This window comes from Scomber scombrus, chromosome 10 (genome assembly GCF_963691925.1).
Source record: "Scomber scombrus chromosome 10, fScoSco1.1, whole genome shotgun sequence".
NCBI lineage: Eukaryota > Metazoa > Chordata > Actinopteri > Scombriformes > Scombridae > Scomber > Scomber scombrus.
Window position 1 is genome coordinate 7,315,101 of NC_084979.1, and position 12,326 is coordinate 7,327,426.

Consider the following 12,326-nt stretch of genomic DNA (forward strand, 5'->3'; position numbering starts at 1 on the left):
AAATACTGAACAGTTATTTGACATAAATCATAAGTTATTTTATTATATTAAATATGAAATAGTCAGTGCTGAGAGAGAACCTGTGAATTTTGATAGCCCTTTGTTGGTATAACTACAACATCAGACACTGGTCTAACATAAGTCTGCAACATCTCTAACCTGTTTATATAAAGTGTATTTATCTATATATTATATATCATGTATATATTATTTTTAGTTTATTTATATACGGTTCAATTCATCTTATTTTGAAAGTTAAGACCGAACGGAAGTTTACTTGTGCTGCTACCTTGAAAAAGAACCGGTCAATGTTGTCACGACAGTGCTCCTCCAGTGCCTCTCTTTAGCCATTTGTTTTGTGTCTTTTCTTCAAATAGCAAAATCTTTTCGTGGCTGTCACCGGTACCATCGATGCACTGGAGGTCAGACAGCTAACCCAATAACAAAGGTACCGCTATTTTTGTCATTATTACCTCCGAAAGTGATCTTAAAGATGGCTAACAGTTAGCTAACACTAGCTCCAATGTACTGTTTACAGTAGCTGAAGCTGAGTTATACTAAAGGTGGTGTTAAATCTGAAGCAAATAAGATGATACATAAATACGATATAGCAGCTTTAAGAATCTTTACGAAAATCTATTGCAGTCAGCATACGTTCAGTTCCTATTATAAATATATACATCTAAGTATCGTTGCCTTTAAGTTAAACAGTGATCAAGAAAATGATTCATTACATTTTCAACGAGAAAGATTGAAAAATGCAGGAGTATACCTCAGCCTGATCAATTGTACTTGTGCTGTAGTCTGTTAAATTGATTCCACTTTAAATCCTCCTTCATCTCACTCTTCATGTCTCCTAGGGGCTTGATGCCACCCACTCCTGTACTGTCCAGCCCAGGTCCCAGGTGTCAGCATGGATGAAGAAACTCTGGAGGCAGCCATCTCTACTTATGTGGCCCAGTTGCAGCAGGTGGAGTTGGCCCTGTCAGCTGGGCTGGACCCCTCCCAGCAGTCTGACCTGCTCAAACTAAAAGAGGACCTCAGTCAGCTGATAGAGCTCACAGAGTCAAGCCTGGTGTCTGTCAAAAAGAGTCGACTTCTGGCCAGCCTGGAGGACAGCAATGGACTGCAGGCAAACACGTCAGAGGCAGCAGCTGACACAAATACTGTCGGTCTTGATGCTGAGTTTTCTGCTTTCTACTCAGAGCTGGAGGAGCCCTCAGGTAGTAACTCTAATAGCAGAGAGAGGGAAGGTGGGGTGGATGATGGTGAAGAGGAGGAAGAAGAGGAGGAGGATGAGGAAGATGCACTTAGTGGTACCAAAGTAAAAGCGCCCTATCGGACAACGTGGGGGACGCTGGAGTATCACAATGCCATGGTGGTGGGGTCAGAGCCACCAGATGGAGAAGAGGCACAAGTCAGAGTGTTGTACGTCTATCCCACCCAGAAGTCTATGAAACCTTGTCCTTACTACTTAGAGGACAAATGTCGCTTCCTGGATAATTGCAGGTAAGGTGCCTTTTTTTTCTTCTTTGTAATTGCAAATATTGTCCAGCAAGTGTCCTCAGATGTCCACATGGCGCAGGTACAACCCTGACCATACTGTAGCTACATAAAACATTCTGTTCAGTCTTTATCGATTATATTCTTTCTGATTATAAGGGTATTTTAAAATTATGAATTAAAGAAAAGTCTTATGAGAGGAAAAATATAGAATACGAAAACACATGGTATCTTATAGCTGGATGGGTCACCCCATTGATCCTCTAACCTCAGAAGAACTCTGATGTCACTTGATGTCACAGTCATCTAAATACTGTTTAGCAGAGGTTTCAAAATGCTTCTTTTTGTTATTGTTTATTGTAAGGTTTTCCCATGGTGAGGTGGTGTATGTGTCAGAGCTCAGAGAATTCCTGGAGTGTGACCTCAGTAATCTTGAAGAAGGATCGTCTTGCTTGGCACGACACGAGGACGGCATCTGGTACCCGGCCAAAATCACAGGTGTTCCTTTGAGAGTGTACTTTACAGTCACTTTGCTTATTAAAGTTTCATTCTACTGACGGAGTCGACACATATTACCATGCTGCTTTGTACAGTGTTCAAATTTGCAAGTGAATCCATTCTAAATAAGACTGATCTTTGCAAATAGAAGTGTTTTTTAATGTCAAATAATATCACTCCACAGTCACACACAAGAATTGTGGTTCATTTTTCCATTCAGATTCATTTGTTACACATTAACAAAGATGTTACAATTTGCTAAGCTTGTAAGGTAGCTCCAGTTAGTTTGTATGTTTTGCTGACTTAAACTTTTTCTCTCCATGTAGAAATTGACAGTGGCTTCTACACTGTGAAGTTTGACTCACAGCTGATGAAAGACGCTGTGGTCGAGGCCGACTGTGTTATCCCGCCTTTGAGAGAAGACGACCCGCTCTCCTCTGACTCGGACCTAGACGATGAGGATGATGCAGCCTATGCAAAAGGTGTGTATGAATGTATGCTGCCATTCCCAGGTCAATCAATATTTGAGCTAGAAATGAAAATGGACCAAAAAAAAAGTTATAAGCTTTCACCACTTGATGGCCTTGTATTCTATTTTACAAGCCTATGAAAATTCATACATTAGAATGTATTAGTTGTCCGCTCTTTCTCCCTCACTAAATAACTGACTCTTTCTGCTTTAATCCTCACCTGTTACCCAACAGTTATGGACTCTGCTGAATCCATAGTCACGTTTGATACTTCTCATTTTGGTGGCTGGGAGGCACATACAAGAGGCATCGGATCCAAGCTTATGCTTAAAATGGGCTATGAATACGGGAAAGGTAAGTGCAAGCACATTTTAGGTTTTGAAGTCACAGTAGCAAGAAAAGCCTGGCTGAATATCACTGTCATGTCTAACTGGGATGCTAAGAATAGAACAGAGCCATTGTTATTGTTGTAACAGCTGTGCTTTCAATGCAACATGAGACCCCAGAATAATTTCCTAAAGTTATTTCTGCAGAGCAAAAGAACACAAAACAAGGGGGAAACACTGTCTGATTGTATGTGGACATAATGAACATTAATAATACAGATTCTATACTGATTTACTTCATCCACATGTACAGTACTCATATTACAAGATGTTGATATCAACAGTGTAGATGTTCAAGGATTATGTTCTCTATGTCTTTCAAGAATGAATAAAAAACATAGTTTAAAAAAACTAATACAGATATTTAGTAATAGTAATAGTTGTGTGTTTCTCTTCCTCACTCAGTGGCTTTTGTTTTCTCAGGTTTAGGAAAGATGCAGGAGGGTCGAGTAGAGCCAGTGATGGCGGTGGTCCTACCCAAAGGAAAGTCTTTGGACCAGTGTGCCGAGTTAACCGGGAGACGCACCCAGAGCAAGGCTGCAAAAGATGGCACGACGAAGGGCCGGCCAAAGCGGCGCCGAAAGCCTCGAGGCTCCTCCGGAGGGCGCCAAAATGTTTTTGACTTCCTCAACCACAAACTAGGTAGCAAAGGCACCAAGTCTGCTGAGGGGGGTGCTGCTGTGCCGTCAGCAGCGAGGGGGGTGGAGGCGTACAGGGGAGGGAAAAGCACCAAGAGGAGTCTGAATATGAGGGTGTTCCAGGCTGCTGAGCGAGTGTCCCAGACCGAGAGAGAGATCCAGAAACTGACTCAAACACTCAGCAGACAGACGGGCAGGTTAGTACTGGAACCTGTGAATGTCGTTCATTTATTGTACATTTCTACATGTCTAATCTGGCTGCAGTGAGGGCTGGCAGCTGATTTGAAAGCAAGACATTATTAATAATCACATCAAACACTTTGTCTCCATAGATCAGCTCAGCATCTGTTATCTCTTCCATTGAGAATATATACAAAATGTAAAAGCAGAACATGGAAATACATTCATAAATGCATTACTGACACAGCTATGTTTTGTTGCAAAAATATGAGCACACTAGCTGCTTATAAAACTCTTGTCAAGCTAAGGTGTTATTCACTTGAATTCACAAATAACAAGGGTTGTGGGAGTTGTGTGAATATGTAAAAAAGGTGTGAAAATTCGAAGTTAGACACTTGTTTCTGCGGCCAGCTCATTCTGGAAAACTGCAGCCGAGCCAGCTTGTCTTCTCGTCTTTTCGCACTTGCAAATGTAAAATTTGTTGTTTTTATGTGTGCAAAGGGACGCATCCAGAGTGAACCAACTGGAAGAGAAGCTGTCAGCGGCCCGCCGGCTGCTGGCCCAGCAGAAAGCCCAGGAGCTGTCCATCCAGGGAGAGAACAGGAAGGCTGACACACACAAGAAGATGACCGAGTTTTAAAAGTCACTTCTCTCAAAGACTCGGAGGATAAGGGGAAGCACTGCCTCCCTGAAATGAACTTTTGTCCTTTACCTGCTGTCAGTTATTTACTACACTGTTTTTTAAAAAACATTTTTTAGCATTATTCCTCACCGCCATCACCGATTTGAGGTGACGGTGAAGCCAACTTTCTGCATAAAGGCTCATGTGCTAAAGATCATGTGTTTTTAATTTTAAAGACTGAGCAGTTTATTGTCTGCAAACAAGATTTTTGGTTTCAAATTGTGCGGTTCACAAATATGTTATGAACTAAGTTTTATTTGTAATGAACATTTTGTCTCAGTGCATTTTTATTTCTCAGCACTAAAAAAAACCCCTTCGTTTGGAGAATATGCTGTGCTTTTTTCCTTTCTTCCCACTCACACAACTTTACACAACTACACCCCAGTGTAAAGACACATTCTGTTTCTCCTCCACAGAATTTGTAATACTTGTAGAGAACATCTACTTTCTTACATTTTTCTAGGAGGCGTCTCAGTCATTCTGGCCTCGGGCTGCTCCCATGGTAAGAGCAGAATGCCTCCACTTGGATTTCTGGCTGATTTTAAAATGACGTCCTCAGGAGTTGGGAGACCTTTTCCAAGTTTTGAAGAGAAGCCCACGCCTCTTACCAGCTCATCTCACGACACCTTTGAAGCTACAACCATAACCTATCTATTAAATAATGAATTTGGAGACCAGCTTGTCTGCTCATAGATTGGAGGTAGTGGGCAGGTTGTGACTGAATCTACTTTGCTGCCTTTCAGACTCAAGTAAAGGTTGAAGTCGTGATATATCGGGTAGCTGTAGATGAGATCTTCCTCCTTTAGGTCCGTGAGGAACAGATGAGTTTTCATCCCTTTCTTTTAGGATCAATTACTAATCTGAATGTGACACAGTGTAATAAAAGGGCACATTTTTAAAAAGGAAACCAAACTGCATTTTTTGCTGCCTGTGTTCAACTTTTTTTAATGAGTGCTTTCCAAAAGAAACAGGCCAGCTGTGATATGCTGAAGTTTCCATGTGAGCCTGAATCCATGAAAGCTAGAAAAAGCCGGCGGCCAGCAGCAAGTCACAGCCATCGCGCTATCCCTAAGGGTGAAGAGATAGTACAGTAAATACCTCATGTTAAAGCAATAAGATACAGGCCACTGTGTCAGCCATCCATGAAGTCTCTGGGCGGAAAGGCAGCTGCACATGCACGCACCCTGAGGGAAGCCCCACTCGGGCTCTCATCTGTTGAGTGGCAGCACTTTTAGATTGCTGGTGACCGGAGGGATCTCGGTGAATTTGCTGATCATTGAGGAAAGTGGCAAAATGCAGTGTGTGTGTTGATTTAATGGGATCCCTCGGGGTGGGTCTGTGCTTCACGGTTTACGCCATTTAAGAGCCTCGGGTCTCTGAAGGTATCACTGCTGAGCCTGCAGCACGTTTTCTATGTGTGTGTGTGTGTGTTCAGGTGTAGTGTGTTGTCTACATTCTTGGGTGTCTGTATGCCCTGCACACATATACAGACACCTGTCTCAGGTATGGATTCAGACTGGCCTATTAGGGGAGTTTTCGTAGCTAATCTGCACTTATCAGAGCCTGGATTATGTGATTAAGGAGGTGTGATGGGGAAATTGATTGGAATGCCACCTTGACTGATGTTTTACTTGGGAATTCACACTAAGCTGTTTAACTAAGGGTTGGCGGCCTTTAGAGGTTGGCCTCTGAATGTGTAAAGTAGGTTGAGCTTTCAAATGTTATTCCTCCTGGTTATGTTACAAATTTACAGTGGAACTCATACACATATAGATGGTATTTTGTCATTGCTAAGAAAATTGTAATGCATTACAATTTTTTGCTGGACGTTTCAACCATATCACATATACAATGCCTAGCCGTCTAAATTAGTCTAATCAGTTAGAAATTTTCCAAAGTGACATTCCTTTTAGTACAATGTTCTATTATGTTTTGCTAAAAGATTACCTGGAAGATATCCACTTGTTTTGACTAACTTAAAAAAAAACTTTTGTTTGTTTGTGTTTCAAAACAAGGACAATGGATTTTGTCCCCCATCACTTACATTAAATATGTATCACAAGGGGATGTGTTAATGGTCAGTATGAACAGGAGGATTGATTGCAGCAAGAAAAACATCTTCCAATGTTCATATTGGCACCTGGCCTCTTCCAAGACAGACTTGAAAAATTGTGAACCTGTCCTTTAAATTGTAAACAGGAGAAACACACAAGACTTTGGATATTTTCAGATTGAGTTTGAGTCACATTCAGTTATCAACATGACTCCTAATGTATTTTACATATCAGATTGTTCAGGTCATGATCATTCGCTTAGTGTTCCTCTCTTTCTCCACAGTGATGTTTGCCAACTAGCAGAGAGTGGAAAAGTGCCAGTTGAACCTCGCCAAGGGCTGCAGGCCCCTGCACCTGCAAAAACTGACCATAAAGCCCTATGTGCCAAACACAGCGAACCCTCCAGCTTGAAATGTTATTCCTGGCTTCTCTGTTTTCACTAATAGCTGAAAACAATTTGTGTATTTATGTAAATATGCAGGTTTGTTTGAGTGTAAACAGGGAATCATGGCTTACATGTACGTAAAAGTAAATATAAAGAATTCAAATGGAGTATTCGGGTCCACAGTTTGGAATGCATCAATGCAAAAATCAACCAAAAAATGTAAAGGCATCAGTACTTGTGTAATTTAAAAAAATTAATATTATTGCAAGCAACATCCCAGATAATGTTTTGTGATGCAACATAATGTTTGTATGGTGTGAAGATGTTGTCTTGACATAATACTTATTTTTGCTTTAGCTAAAAGTTAATGTCTGTGAAAATCTCTCCACAATGCCTTTCATGTTCAGGTAGATGGATCAGTCAATATATACAGTACAGTACAGTACAGTACAATACAGTACAGTACAGTACATAGGGTATATAGTACAGTATATAGGGTATAGTTTCAAGTCAAATGGTGTAGTAAATATTATACTCTATATACTGATGTTAATGTTAAATATAAATGTGTATATCTTCATCATACATGCATACATTTTCATAACATACATAAAATATGTATGAAATTAGTATATTGTGTCCAAAATGTTAAAAATACGAAAATCTGAAAAGGAAAATATATTTTAATAAGAGAAAATATTAATGGATGAAATGTTGCTTGCATCCCCTCATATACAGTATCTAAACAGTTTATCAGGAAGCAGTTAGCAGCGTTACCATCACATTCATCATGTGCAAAGCATCTAATCACTGGACTTACCCAGAGTTATTAAATTAAAACACCTCTCCATGTCTAAATGAATTATCAAAGCACCGGGAAATGTATCTGCAAAGACGGTCAGTTAATTGAAATTAGCGTTGAAGGTCAATTTTTCAGCAAGGTAAATTTAATAACATGACATTTAGTTGTAATTAATAACTTTGTGTACTTGCCTGGCATTTCACATTGCTTTGTTGAGGCGGCTAATGCAGTGGACCTTTACTGAGCAGCACCATTTGACTTTTTTCATTCTGATTGCAATTGTGCGAGTATTTAATGCTGAAATTATGCATATGAAATTCCTGCTGAAAAGAATTGTCTCATCATTTAATGGAAATTAGTTTATAGCTTCCATCCTCATTTCATTTTGGAATTCAACTGATACAACAAAGTATTGTGTTTCCAGAGAAAACTGAATCTTGCATACAGACAATAGACTAACTTAATCCTTCTTTCTTTTTGTTTTTGATAGAAAACAGGGTTTTGGACTTTTTTGGAGTTGCAACAAAAACAAAGTGCTACTTCATTCTATTTCAGACTGTCATGGAGCCTTTCTTCTGCAGAATATGTGCTGAAATCGATGAAGGTATTTCACCTTGTTTTTAGCACTGTGTCTCCATATTGTGCTTAATTGCCATTTTCTCCTGTCTGTGTTTTACATAATGATCAATGGCTGGTCTTTTGCTGAGCCAGTGGAAATACAATAGTTTGTTGGCTGAGGTCAAAATTGAGGTCATCACTTTGGGCATTCAAGTGTAACGTTACATGCTTTTAAATCTAATCTAATCTGAGGTTTCACTGAGGTGGAACAAGCAGGATGCAGATCCATGGGAATAGAATTAGTAGAAAAGAGTTGATGACTTGCTGGTTAATCGAATGGTAATTGTTGTTTTGGGTGTTTTGTTCCTCAGGTGTAGCAAAGCGGTAGAACTGCATTGCTGATGTTGTTACTATTTTTTGCACATGGATGAACTAAAATGCATCAAGAAAAATCAAACATGAGTTGACTACAGTACATGCACATCTACAAATTGCACCTTCAAATAAAAACATTTAAAACATCTATCTTTATATTCACATTGGAATTCAGTGGAGGCATCGTGATTTTGTGAAAGTATACCCCTGTGTAACATTCATCTTTTGGTGTTCATTATAGTTTCATTGTTTTTCATTTATTAATTGAAACATCAGTAACTATATTCTCATATTTTCAAAAAATTTAAATTTAATTAGGCCTTGTCTTTGCAGTGTTGGCCAGAAATGTAGATAGTTCACAACTTTGAAATATTTTTTTAAAAACCTCACTATTTAGTTATTTTATATAATCATGTCATACCTTATTCAGCTTTTTCAGGTATAGATTTATTTTATTGCACATAAAATTGATAAAAACTGAAAAATGACAACATTGGGTGAATGGTATAAAGGAACAGTGACAAAGTTAATACAATTCAAATAAGGCATTAAAAAAAGTATAGGATTTTTTTTAAATCCACTACTATGGATATTTAATGTACACACATCATTAAAAAAAACATCAATATTTTCTTGTACATTACCAGTCAACACTTTGAACAAACTTTCTCAGTTTAGTTTGTACAAACTTATGACTGATACTGTGTATTCAGGTTGACTAAATGTAGGATGGGATGCACATTGCTGCAATTTGTAAGAAATTAAAGTATTATTTAAACAAGAAATAGATACAGTTCAATTTAGCTCATGACTCTTCTGCTGTCAGCAAGAGCACGGTCAGCTGCTCTTTGGGTTGTTGCATGTTTTGTTCTGTGGCATAAATATTTCATGGTGAAATACTGTCATATTTCATATGTGCTCCAAATTACAGTATCTACCATAAAAACATTACAAAAACATTGTCCATATTTATGTACAGCATATGTTGGATATTTGGATATAAAACATGAAATAACAGATTTTATGGGGATTAGTGTAATGTAAATTCCAAAAATAAAGACACTTTATTTATTCTAACGATATACCTCAATACCTTGACAGGTTTCAACTTTTGTAACAATAACAAAGTGAAGCAATTACTTCCCTTTTTGATCTGTTTTCAACCTCTTTCTTTAAAACAGTTCATTAAAACACTTATAATTGTAACTTAATCAGTGTATAGTAAGTGTTGACTGTTTTTGTGAGGTCTTACAATATCAGGAAACAATATTATCAACATTACCTGATTTTGTCATGGATGTGATTTACTGCATAGCAATGCTTTGAGCTAATTGCTAATGTCAGCATGCTCACATACAATGACAACGTTAGCATGCTGATGTTTAGCAGGTAAAATATTTACCATGCTCACTATCTTAGCATTACATATTAACATGTTGACATTTGCTAATTAGCAATAAACACAATTTACAGCTGAGGCTGATGGTAATGTCATAGGTTTTGCAGGTATTTGCTCGTAAACCAAAGTATTGGACATTAGGCTACATCAGGTCAAAGAGTCAGGGGATCGCCAAAGTTATTACAATTCAACCCTGAGAGGGACATGCATGTCTGAAGATAATTGGAGTCCAGTAAAGAGACTTGTACTCCCTCTGGGTGAAACGTGCAGCCCAGAAAGCAAAAGGAATTATCAACCAATCTGAGCATGTTCTGTCCAGTGAATTCACTGTAAATGCCCTCAGGCCAGCATTATAATGCACCCCTGAGGAAAACAATCCACTACTATAAGTCCTTAATTCCTTCTGTTATCAGGCTGTTTAATGCCGACGGTCATTTTAAATGAATTTCACATTCTTTTAAACTAATATGAACTATATTGGGTATTTTTATATTTCTTTGCTTTTCACCTGGCTCCTTGCATAAGCCTATATTTACTAGGCGACCTGTAGGTGCCAGAGTGTTGGTGAATGCCTCTTCCCTTGAACTCATGTGAATTATCTTCTTTTCTTTTCTTTTCGTCTGGTTCCTCATGTAAGCTTCATGTAAGCCTGCATATACGGGGCGACACGAGGGTGCCAGAGTGTGTTTGCTCGTGTTCCTTGTACCATGTGCTGATCTGTGGTCTCTGACATGTTGACTTTTTCTTTTGTGTGTGGACTTGGTGGGTTGTAGAATTGACGTGCCCTTCTGGAATGAAAAAAGTCCTGCGAATTTGAATCTGTACAAATTTTCAAGACAATCCATCCAGATAGTAGTCCATACATCTTAATCTGAACCACAAATTTGAAGCTAATAGTAGGGCTAGAAGAAAATTCAGGGGATAACCGCTGTCATCAGGATTCATCCTCTGGGGACCATTACTGTCTGTACAATTTAATGGCAATCAATCCAATAGTTCTTGAGATATTTTAGGCTGAGTCAAAGTGTTATGACATGTTCAACTGAGAACGCCCTGTACTGGTCACAGTAGTTATGACTGTTGTCTTTCAGGAGCACAGGAGGAAGTTGAATGATGGATGGATGACACAATAAGACTGCACCTTGTTTCCTATCAACAGTCAGGACTGATTTCTTTTAACCATGACGACAAATATTCCTAACCTTAGTCAAGTGGTTATTATTATGAACATGGCAACGATTGTCCCCTAACCTTGACAAAGTACTTATTTGAACCCAAGTTAAACCAAACCAAACAACGTCACCCTGTCAATAGTGGTGTCAGATCAGAAAACACATATGTATCCTTCTGGAGGGAATAGACCAATGACGTATTGTGTCATTTAATTTGGAGGACTTTTCCACTTTGACATTTCCATCCCTAATTTTAAAAAAGCATGTCAGATAAGTTTCAAGACAGGTATTGGGGGGAAAATCCTAACATAAACCCCATATACAGTATATCACACAATATCCAACTCATCATCTGTCAAGTCACTTAATGGTTGTAACACTCTTGTGCAGAACTAGATTGTTCTAATGATTAGTGATTTTAAATGGTGTTCTGTTTTAGATGTTGCAGATATTGAAAAGAGCCATTAAGCAAAGTCACAAAGGTCAGGTTAGTATTAAAGCTAACAGAAAATCGGGAAGCCATTCAATTATAAAATCCATTTTAAAATTGACCTCAAGTATGATAATAATCTTTCTCTTTCTGTGGTAATGGTTTCCCACATTTTAAAACATAAAAATATGAATAATACAATACATTAATTAGTGTCTTACACCAATTCTACTATTAATTGACATTTCACATAAACCTGGTCACTTCTTTGCTCGCTGGCTTTTGCTCTAGATGTGTTTTCTTTTGTTTTGCTGAAGAGGAAAACATTTGGAAGTGACTTCATCATCAGCCTTTCATTCCTTCCACTATCTGCCACCGCAGGAAATCTCATTTTGTGCATCCAGAACAGCGCTCTCTTTTAGTTTTTTTCTGCAAAAAAATCCATTAGATTTACCATCAGATCTGATTGGATAGTCCGCAGTGTAAAATGTGGAATTGAGGCTGGTTTGCTTTATTTACGATAATGATACAAATGTCTCAAAAGAATGTGGAGGTTTTGATATTCCCCTTAATGTCTCAGTGTCTAAAATGAAGGAAATGAGATGATTATTGCCAATTAAAATCATGCTTGGCAACAGAAATTTGAATCAGGCCAATCACTCTACTTGTATTCTACTCATTATCACGAAAAAGAAAATAATTACATGCCTTTTTTTAGTTGGCCAGGGTTGAGGAAAGGAAGGGTTATGCATGACTGGAGAGAGTGACTTATACCCCCCCTCCCCACCCACCCT

The 12,326-nt window shown here is 38.5% G+C and overlaps 1 protein-coding gene across 1 annotated transcript; it reads left to right on the forward strand.

Annotated features, from left to right (window-relative positions):
* The first annotated feature begins 310 nt into the window (after positions 1-310).
* zgpat (zinc finger, CCCH-type with G patch domain) lies at positions 311-4,686 on the forward strand. Its single transcript, XM_062427435.1, has 7 exons — positions 311-448; positions 861-1,509; positions 1,868-2,001; positions 2,328-2,483; positions 2,706-2,825; positions 3,281-3,692; positions 4,177-4,686. The coding sequence occupies exons 2-7, from the start codon at positions 914-916 to the stop codon at positions 4,313-4,315; spliced, it is 1,557 nt and encodes a 518-aa protein (XP_062283419.1). The 5' UTR covers positions 311-448; positions 861-913; the 3' UTR covers positions 4,316-4,686.
* Positions 4,687-12,326: the final 7,640 nt, after the last annotated feature.

Bases quoted from the DNA above. Each gene is read 5' to 3' on its own strand.
- zgpat (XM_062427435.1), top strand. From the start codon at position 914: ATGGATGAAGAAACTCTGGAGGCAGCCATCTCTACTTATGTGGCCCAG. The intron at 1,510-1,867 runs GTAAGGTGCCTT...GTTTATTGTAAG, and splicing joins CGCTTCCTGGATAATTGCAG to GTTTTCCCATGGTGAGGTGG. The intron at 3,693-4,176 runs GTTAGTACTGGA...ATGTGTGCAAAG, and splicing joins CTCAGCAGACAGACGGGCAG to GGACGCATCCAGAGTGAACC.